Source organism: Toxoplasma gondii, chromosome X (genome assembly GCF_000006565.2).
Source record: "Toxoplasma gondii ME49 chromosome X, whole genome shotgun sequence".
Classification (NCBI taxonomy): domain Eukaryota; phylum Apicomplexa; class Conoidasida; order Eucoccidiorida; family Sarcocystidae; genus Toxoplasma; species Toxoplasma gondii.
This window is the reverse complement of record NC_031478.1, coordinates 5,405,902-5,416,118: the sequence shown is the minus strand read 5'-3', so window position 1 is coordinate 5,416,118 and position 10,217 is coordinate 5,405,902. Positions and strand designations below refer to the sequence as shown.

At 52.6% G+C, this 10,217-nt stretch overlaps 1 protein-coding gene across 1 annotated transcript; it reads right to left on the bottom strand.

Moving 5' to 3' along the window:
• Positions 1 to 718: 718 nt before the first annotated feature.
• Positions 719 to 9,748, bottom strand: TGME49_236540 (RNA recognition motif-containing protein). Its single transcript, XM_018780463.1, has 11 exons — positions 8,356 to 9,748; positions 7,461 to 7,580; positions 5,318 to 5,657; positions 4,845 to 4,949; positions 4,413 to 4,526; positions 4,037 to 4,103; positions 3,548 to 3,691; positions 2,974 to 3,131; positions 2,287 to 2,721; positions 1,869 to 2,088; positions 719 to 1,608 (listed from the first exon to the last, which is right to left on the bottom strand). The coding sequence occupies exons 3-11, from the start codon at positions 5,585 to 5,587 to the stop codon at positions 1,580 to 1,582; spliced, it is 1,542 nt and encodes a 513-aa protein (XP_018635792.1). The 5' UTR covers positions 5,588 to 5,657; positions 7,461 to 7,580; positions 8,356 to 9,748; the 3' UTR covers positions 719 to 1,579.
• Positions 9,749 to 10,217: the final 469 nt, after the last annotated feature.

The window sequence follows — 10,217 nt, the reverse complement described above, 5'->3', positions numbered from 1 at the left end:
TTATATCGTTGCTGAACTTCCTAAAGGGGCTAAAATAGTGTATACGGCCGCGTTAAGAAGTGGATCTTCAAGGGGCACTCTAACGGATTGTCAAAATGCTACTGCACACTTTCCCATCTATAGTCACTTCCCGTCACTTTCTGTTACCGCCGGCGAGGATGAGAAAACGCCAGTGGGAGTAGTCATGTAGAAATGACTGCGGTACAGACGAACCTGTGAGAACGTCGGGCATCGTATTCTGCAGCTTTGTTACGCTCACTTTCGGTTTACATCACCAGCCTCCAATATCGGGAATGAGAGTCCTTTTCCTGGCTTCTTTGCGAAGTAAAAATACCAACTTTCAACAAATGAAGATATGCGTTTGCTTGACCGCGAGGTATACGACAGTCAAAAGCGTGTCAAAAACACATGCACCTGGAAACGCGCAGTTACCCCGTTGCCTCCACCCTGACAGATTTTGTACGTTGCGTACGCGCTTCGCCATGTCAGTCAGTTTCTAGGGAACAGAGAAGTTTCTGTTCATTCTTCAGCAGATATTTGCAGATCACTGGTACATTCCATCTGGGAAACACCCTGCTCTAGCACTGCCGCTGTTATGCATCGATCTGTGATATCAATATGGCAAGTGGAAGCCTCCGACACTTCTAACCAGCCACGTTTCTCTGTGCGCCAGGGTTTCGTGGGAGTCAAGGTGCGAGTTCTCGTCGTGTTGCACTGCGTGCAACGAAATTGTTGAGCGTGCAGAAGTCACTGTTTTTCCATTTGAAACGAAGCGGCACCGTTATCATGGCAGGATGCTGGTAATCCCACGAGTCTCTTTCGTTTGATTATGTTTGTCTCACTTTAGCCTATTACTCGCGTCGACATGACTGTTCTCTGCTCTCCCATTGTATGATGTTCTCTTTTTCTACCGTACAAATACGCTCCGACAGCTCGGTTAGTCCGTACGCCAAGCGCAGGACGGGCGCCTGTCGCTGGGTCGTATGTCTCCCAGTGAGAAATGCATCTCAGAGTCTCTGCTTTTCGCACGTTTTCACAGAGAATATCCCCAGACACACCCGCGTTCACCATGCAAGGGTCTACTAAGTGTTTCCCGGACAAGTCATATTTCTCTGTTCCCGCAAACGGACTGCTGTTTCTCTTCCTGACACGTACGCGCCCACACAACTGACAAAGAGAAGTCACTGCGAAATGCGAAGTGAACCTGAACGAACGGCGATAATTAAGGAGGAACGAGGCGAGAGATTGGCTAGAACATAAACGGCGAAAACGTGTGCTGTGCGCATACGCCCGTTTTTCTTCGTTGCCCCCGCAGGAAGGCCACACTCGCGAAAAGATGTTTCCTCCCGCATGTGCGGTGTGTGCAGAGAAAGACAAAACACAAATTACGCACATGCGAAGCAAAAATGACCTACACACGCAGAAACTTCCTCCACGAGTGTGTTGCGAGCGCAAACGCCCTCTCTGCAAAACGCGTTGAACCTTTCGTCGATTACAACTTTCCGTCTTCTCTTCTGGCGCTGCTCTCCTTCACATCACAGACCACCTGGCTGCGCTCCTTCTCCATCGGAGAAAGCACTCAATAGCCCCTGTTGCGCTCCCTGAAGACTGTACACAAAATCCACACCGACACTGCACACACCCTATGAATATCCACTATCCTTTCTGCATCTAGGCGTCGGTGGCATCCTTTCTTCTCATCCGACAAGCCTTTTAGAACATTGAAAGTCTGACCAGCACTTCCGCAAAAAGGAGAGCAACCTGACCATACATCTGCACTCACCGGTGTACACGCGAAGTCAACGACTGCGTTCGCCTGCATGACGACTCGAACCTTCAGAGCCTACCCTCGTTACTCTGCCGCTCACCTCGGGGGTCTCCGCCTTGTGCGGCGAATTCCATTTCTTGCTTAGAGGAGGGGAAAAGTTCAATCATGCGTTTGTCCATGCGACCGCCGTTCTTAGCCTGGAACGCCCGGAGCGCCTCTGCCGCGTCCACGAACTGTACGTACGCCTCGCCGGACGGACGACCGTCGATAGGAATTGTCGATGGCAGGATCGCGGCCATGTGGAAGCCGTGGAAGAATTGCTGCAGATCCACAGAGCGACAGAACCATACAAATCTTCTTTCTCTACCTGGGAGGAAGTGTCAGCCCCTTTGGACTAACAAATGGAACGCTTGTCTCTTTCAAAACAACTCCAATAACCCCTACGCTCGACATGCACCCGCCACACCGGAATCACCACTTTCCGTTCCCGTACCAACTCGGGATTCCCGTCTTCTTACCACAATGTGCTGCTCATTTGCACTGTAAGGCAGTCCACGCAGTCTCAACACTTGGGCACTCCAGTTCGCAGTGTCCATGCTGCCGTGGTGAGGACCAGCAGGCGAGTACCCGCCACCACCACCGTAGCCACCACTTCCGAAGCCGCCACCGCCGCCGTAGCCACCACCACCTCCGTACCCTCCGTACCCACCACCACCTCCGCCATAACCACCACCACCACCACCGCCGTAGCCGCCGTTGCCTCCGCCATAGCCACCACCACCGTATCCGCCATTGCCGCCACCACCGTATCCGCCATTGCCTCCACCATAGCCACCACCACCATAGCCGCCGCCACCATAACCACCTCCTCCGCCATAGCCGCCGCCGCCGTAGCCGCCGCCTCCATAGCCACCACCACCGTAGGGCGATCCATGGCCACCGTAACCTCCACGCTGAAGACGCGCACAGCGAAGAAAAACAAACATTTATGGCGGACGTCGAACGCACGCAAATGCATTAGGCGATACCTCTCGAGTACATTCATAAGACTGAGCAGGCATGAAACATCTAAAGAAAGATGCTGGCGCTCGCGAAGAGATCAGTCGGAGGCCCCCTGCATGCGGTTCGACGCTAGCCCCTTCACGACCACAATTGTGGCCTCTCGAGTGTCTGAGGAAATCCATACCAACAGAAGAAATACTTACGCCCATGCCTCCACGGAAGCCGCCACGTCCAGGTCCTCTCATCGGACCGGAGTTGAAGCCACCGTGGTAGAAACCGTCGAAGCCGCCTCTGCCAGGTGGCCGCTTCGCTCTCTGCATGTCCTCGCGAGTCGCCGGGTAGACCTCGATGAAGCGACGTCCTGAACGTAGCACACAACCGCGAGTCTGCAAGTGATGGACCATCCATGCACCGGAGACGAGAAGATACAACTGGAGAGACACAAAAGCATGCGTCTGGCCAGTTCCGAAAGAACCGCCTGTCTGAGACGACTTACAGTTTTATCTGTGCATGCACTCCTCACTTGGAGTCACCCACTTGCACACATCAGAACAAAATAAAAGGACAGGTTGCTCGATCCCAGATTCCATGCACACAGAAACTGCTGAACCCCAACAAAAGAGTGTATTTTCTAGCATCATTCTGATTCTCGAATCGGTTGAAATATGCCGGTGAGCATCCCCATCTTCCCTTCACACCTCCCGTCCGCTCCGCTCTGTATTTATTGCCCAGCTCTTCCGGAACGTTCGTTCAGCGTGATTTCCACGCAAGACTTACCCATGTACTTCTTGTGGAGAACCTCACGCGCCTTCTCGGCCACATCGGGGCTCGGCAGCTCAACAAACGCAATGCCTGAGAGGCGTCCGTCGCCAGTGACTCCCAACACGACGTCATCGCTATGGATATCAAAGCCTCCTTCCGCTAAAAACAAAAGAGAAATCCGCTTCTCGTGACGTTGAAAGACAGAACCGGCGCTATTCGATCAGCTGACGACGCAGCAACCCCCGGAGATAGCATCAACAGCCGCACACTGCTCTCCCCACGCTCTGCGATTGCGCGGATACACTTCCTGTACTCTGGGTCCTACACAAAATACCACGGCTGAAAAGACGGGCTCATTACTCAGCATGTAACTTCCAAGACATACAAATTCACACCTGTGTATGAAACTGTCACGAGAACGACATCGGAGGGCCGATGGAACAGGAACTTGTTACTTCAGAAACTGGAGGTGAAAATCTGAAAACTAAAGAAGCGAGAAATTACCTTTGAAGAAACGGACGATTTCGTTTTCGCTGCAGGACCACGGAAGGCCACGCAGTTTGACGACGTTCTGAAGCACAAAGCAGGAAGAACCCAAACTCGAGAATCGCTTTGAAACTGAGGAACTACCCTTCTCTTCCACCTCCAAACAGACACACAAAATGCATTCGCGCACGTTCTTCAAAACCACTTGCGTGTCCACACACGCGGACAAACAGACGCTCTCTTCTTTTCTTTCTGCGGAATCATTCCAAGAAATGTGTGCCGCCTCCACACATCCTCACTCAAAACACAGCGCCTCACAGAACAAGCACTACATGCAGAGATCCCTTTGGTTCCTCCTTCTCACAGAAATCTATGATCTCCCAAAGAGTCTCACCAAGTTCATCCGCCTGGACGCATCCAGGCTGTCTGTGTTTCCAGAAATCGCCGCCATGACTGTTTTGCGACGGTCATCTGCCTTCTGGAACTCCTCTTCCGAAGCACGGAAGACCTGAAAACCAATACGCACCAACGCTCACATTCATACACGGAAACACATCGATTTCCACATCTTTCTCCTGATGGCTACCTGCGCGCGCACAAGTGTGACCGTGTGTCAGAACTCCCCTGCACACAAGAGCAGACAAATTTATGGGTTTCGAAGTACTGTTGTTAGCATAGCTACGACTATGATTATCGTTGCAATAGACCCAACTGGTCACCACATACTAATACAGGAGAGAGAATTAGACTAACCTGGGACCCTTCCTGTCACATGTGTCAAGACAGTCGAACGTTCCAACGTGTGCTGCTGGCACTTCCACCGTACCTCGATCCACCGGGTTCCCAGAAGACGGCCGTGGAGATCCTTGATCGCTTGCTCGCGAAGACCGGGGTCAGGGAGCTGTACGTACGCCTCACCGGTCGTTCGTTTCTAAAAAAAAGCGAATTCGGAACCAGAAATCTCCATCTTTCCCTGCAACGATTTGCCACTTCCAAAGACTCCGGAAGCCCCGCTTCTTTTGGAGAGAAACCAAAAGCACCCACGCTCTGACCCAAAACACACAACTGTTATGGTACAGGTGCCTACCGACCTGTCACTCACAGACCTCAACGAACACACGCCTACAAACAGATGGAAACATACATATACACGAATATATGAATCGCATCTCCCAAAACTTATGTACACCTCTAAATCGACTGTGACACTCCCGTTCTACAACTGACATTATCCAGCCACTCTGACGCATAAATATAAATATGTATATATATATATCTATGGCTGTGTGTGTTTCGTACATCGAATCCAATGCAGATGAGGACATTGTCGTTCTCGAGAGCGACGACGGGCTTGAAAAACGCGATGACGTTTTCTTCCTGCACATCCCAGGGCAGACCTCGAAGGCGGACGACGAAGGACGGCTTCGAGAGTCGTTCGTCGCCGTTGCTCGGTTTCTCCTCCTCTGGACTCGCCTGAACTTCAGCAGGCACCTCGCTCGGAGCAGGCTGCTCCTCCTCCGGCGCCAAGTCGGCGACCACCTCAACCGGCTTCTCCATCACTTCCGCCATCGTTGCTTTGACAAGTGTCTCGTGGATGCTTCGCCTCGAAATCCAAATTCTGATGCTCCAGAGCCGCTAGCTGAAGGTGACACGAGAACAAACAACTCGTCAGGATAAGAGGGAACACACGACTCATTTCAGCGGGCCTCCAGAGAAAGTTGTGCAATACCCAAGACACTCTGACAGTACGGTAAATTTGCCAACGGAAATAAGAAATTTCAGGTTCAATGGGACAAGTGCTAGCCAAGAAAGAGCCCAACGCACCGGAAGGGAAGCATGCAGTTCCACGCCATCAACATCATTTACCCAGTCACAACATCTGTGCGCATACAATAGAGACATCTATACATTTTCACTATACACATATGCACTTAGACATATATGTATGCATATATATATATATATATGCCTATGTCCCAAATACGGGTATATGCATGCATGCAGATATCTGTTTCAACCCATTGAGCGTATTTCCAAAGCTTGAGCTTGGAAAGGGAGATCACATAACGTGAACATCCCGACCAGGCATCTCTCTAAAGACGTAATTTACGAAGAAGCCACCCTTCACTAGCTTCACCGCGGCTCTCAGATAACCGGTTCGGCAACTAAGACGAACAGCAACTTGACAAGTGGAACGGAACGGGGAAAAGAGTCAGAGCACCAGTGAAGTGAGAGAGCGCAAGACGTTGAGCATTTGCAAATACACTATGGAGGACGGACTGCCAGCGAAAAGGCGGAAAAAAGAGAGAAAACCCCCGAACAGGGCGGAATAGACACAAGACGAGAAGCGATCCACAGACATGCAGCAATTCAGGTGCACGCGACCGGCAACGGATACACGCTAGGTGGACTCGAACCTCTGAAACATGCCGACACTGGTCACAAAATCCGGCTGGTGTATCGACAGGTTTCCAACGCACGAAGAGAAAGTGGCTCTCTTGCCTTTTCTCTCACACACCCCTCCGTTTCACGAATTGATGAGGACTTTCGAGAGACACCGATCTTTTGAGGAGACTCGATACCGTCTTTGCTCTTTCCAATCCTTTGAGAAAGAGTGACTCGAGAGCTCCGTACGTGCTGGAAGACCGACACTGTCAAACAGCTTCTCTCAGAATGTGTAGACAGCTCTGTCCACGCTTCTCAGCTCGGAGCGGCGGCCGGACTCCATGTCCGACAACTGTATCCCCGTGCGAGAGAGGAGGCGAAGTTGAAACAGTAAACTGCTTGTCGGTTTTTCCTTTCATCACTGAAACGCGATGGCTGCTCCACCTCTCCATGACAGAGTAAGTTTCCCTTTCATTCTTGAACATCTCAGACCACGTCTTCTCCATAGAGACATCGGTCTTCTCATTGCTTGCCCCACGCCGCCCTCTTCCCCTCTACGATTCCGCCACCCTTCTTTCCTTTGGAGACAAAGCCTCAGCAACTCAGCTGACCACTCGAACCCTGCAGCGAACTTTGGTCAGTGACCTTTTTCGCCTCTTCCTTTCTCACCACTCTCCTTCAGAGTCAAAATTACAAACGAGAGAACAGCCACTTCGATCCGCCTACATCTTCCGGACTATGTCCGTCCGTGTTGCACGCACAGCACAGCCAAAAGACGAGAGCGGCCGCACTCCGGACAACAGCCCCGACGACGTGAGCCAAGTGCAGCTCGATGACTCCCTTTCCACAGCGCAAGCCGATACGTTTCTCTCGCAAGATGCAGTATACAGGCCCCGAAAGCAGAGAGTCACGGGAGACGACAACGGGGACAGGAATCACTCGAAGGAATTGCTGCCAGGACGACAACGCGATAAAAGCGCCTAGAGAGGTACAGACGCTTGGAAGAACGCGTGGACGAAGTGTGGAATCTTGGATTATGTCTGGGAAGAGCGCTCACAACGTTCTTTTTGACAGGTCCCGCTTCGCATGTGCTTTCCAGAACGCCCTCGCGACTGTCGCCTCGCCAACGGTGTCTCTACGCCTCTCCTTTCAACCCTCGACACATCCCTCTCTCGCTCTGCCCGCAGGATCACACCACAAGAGTAGACAACAGTCGTATGCATTCAAGTCTGCATCAAATGTCTCTTCACACTGGAAGCCGTTGCATACACATTTCCACGCGGTGCCCGTATGTACACGCGCCGAACGGGGGATACACAGAAGGCGAAAGCTCTCGCACTTTGACCGAGCGTCCGGGATATCAGCCGTTGCGTGCTGCTACGAGACTGAGTGTGTCCGGAAAACTGCAAGTGAGGTTAAAAGAGTACGTTATGGTGGAGGCCGTGTCTCTATGTCTGATCTCGTCAGTGGAAGCAGTCTCGAGGATGAATTCGCATGCCGGACGACGTCTACGGGGACAGACGCACAGCGGCGCTCTGGGAATTTCTTCTCTCGCCGAAACGTGAGAAAAGTGGCCATGAGGAGCACATGCATCGCCCAAGGACCAGAACTTCCCGGCGTTCCTCAGCAGCGTGTCACTCTACGCGACCTGGAACCTTGTCAGCGCTCGCTCTTGACTGTCTACAAATGGGTGTGCGACGGAAGATGAGAAAGTGTCTTCACGTGTACAGGGCGGAGCTGCCAAAAGAACCATTTCTGCGCGATGGGGCTTTTGTTCTGTGGACACGGTGCCTCTCGACTGCGCTACGGCGAATAGATCGGTGGAGGCCCTTGCAGAGAACGGGAAGGACAGCTGGTCTTTTCACCAACAAATGCGGCGGTTTCGGAGACCTTGGCGGCCGGCCGAGACGAATGCATCGAGAACGCGAAAAGGTTTCGGAACTTGAACCCACCTCAAGGTGTCTGCGTTCACGCGTGCACGTGGTGTTGAACCCCTCTTGAGTGTTTGCGTTCTCTCCCTCCGTCTGGCGTCTCTTCGTTCCCCGATTCGCCACTGTCCCGCTGAAACGCCCCGGGGCCTCCCTGCACGATCGCGCGCTCCCCTGAAAAACACCCGCAAATTGCCCGCAGAGTCAACCTGGAAATGTGTTTCACCGTTGAGCAAACGGCAGGGAAGCCCACACACGGACAGCCCTGGAGAGCTCGCCTGCAGAAAGAGAAAAATGCAACTCTTCGGCCACAACGATTTCACACAGGAAAAGTATGCTCTACCAAAAAGGCGAAGTCGCTACGAGACGGAACACTGACATGCGCGCCTGGCCACGCCTCGAGGTGTACATACACCCAAGACCTGCTCAGGAACTCGAGTGGGAGTATCCGGCAGACTTCTACCTGCAGAGGAGACCACAGAATAGTGTGTTCACTGAAAGAAAACGTGCACACTCTCCCGGGGGAAGGCGCCCAGAGCTGTGATAAGCCGCCTAAAGGGGGAGTGGAGAATACCGCTATTTTCCAATCGGCACTCAACGCCGTTTGCCTGGGAAACCGATATCCACGCCGAAAACCAGACACGATGAGAGGAACCCGCCAGTTTCCAGGAACCCCAGGATCTAAAACACCCGACACTTTAAAAAGGCGTGAGCATCGTGGCCACGAACAGAAACGAAGGACCTGACCGTTAGGGACAGATCCACAGAACAATTTCGTGGCAACAACGCCGACACATATGTCGTCGAGGAGGAAGACGGGATGGGTCACCGGAAACCAGGACGGGAACAAAAACACTGTCCCCGGGTACGAAGATGGCAGAGAACGGGAGCGGACTTGGCGTTAGTCGACGAACGAAAGCCACGTGTACGCGTCGGCGCCACAGGGCCCAGCAAATCTCAAAAACTTCCGACTGTACGTCTTCGCTCCGACGCTTCTCTTTTGAAAAGGTGGCTCTCTGCAACTCTGGATTCAGTTTCCGTTTGAGACGCAACCGGGCGCGGGCAGGAGAAAAGGGACGCGAAACTGGACGTCTCCCCCGGATCAAGAAGCGCGGAAGCGGCGCACTTACTGGAAAACAGGAAGAGCCGATTTTACACGGTAGCAAAACGAAGCTTGCCGACGAACTCCGTCTTCTTTGGATGCTGCTCACAAGCACAACGTTTGTGCGTGTGGGAATTTGCGGCCAGACGATCGGGAACTCCCCTTCGGCAAACGCTGTTTCAGAAACGAATGACTCCGGAGGCAGCCAGTGTACCCCCTGTTGGAAACAAGCACGACGTACTTGAGAATGTTATCAAAGACACCAGCGGCAGAAAATACGAATTTCGGCATACGAATTGCGGCAGGGCCTTTCTGTCCCAATGCATGTGAATCCTGAAGAGTGAACCGAGAGGCCGCGATGGTCAGTGGGGGGGTTGCTTGGAATGGGCAGCAGGACAGCTTCCTCTCAACTACGGATCCGCTTTTCGCAGACAAGAGTCCCGTTCTAGAAGCGCTTTCTCATCAACTCGTCTCTCCTCCTTTGTTAAACAGCCGCCTTTCTGCATCCGTTCCTAGCGGGGTCCTTTCAGGTGACAGCGAAAACACTCGTTTCAAGCAGCTGGACCGCACCTCGACTCTCCAGTCTGCGAACAACGCTGCTGGGCAGCCTTCCATGGGTCGTCTCTCAGCAACGGTCATTCAACGCGAGGGAATCAGGCGGCAGCGAATCTAAATAAACAAGAATTGTCAAAACATCTGTTGACTTGTGAAAGCCAGCGAGCGTTTTCACGAATTTTGCACGCATTCGTTCGGAAAATCACGGTAAATGAGGCTGTGGACTGAG

Excerpts from the sequence above, each read along its gene's own strand:
- TGME49_236540 (XM_018780463.1), bottom strand. The coding sequence starts at position 5,587 with ATGGCGGAAGTGATGGAGAAGCCGGTTGAGGTGGTCGCCGACTTGGCG. Across the intron at positions 2,089-2,286 it reads CAAATGAGCAGCACATTGTG|CAATTCTTCCACGGCTTCCA; the intron begins GTAAGAAGACGG and ends GTGGATCTGCAG. Across the intron at positions 1,609-1,868 it reads ACAAGGCGGAGACCCCCGAG|TCTTCAGGGAGCGCAACAGG; the intron begins GTGAGCGGCAGA and ends TTTTGTGTACAG.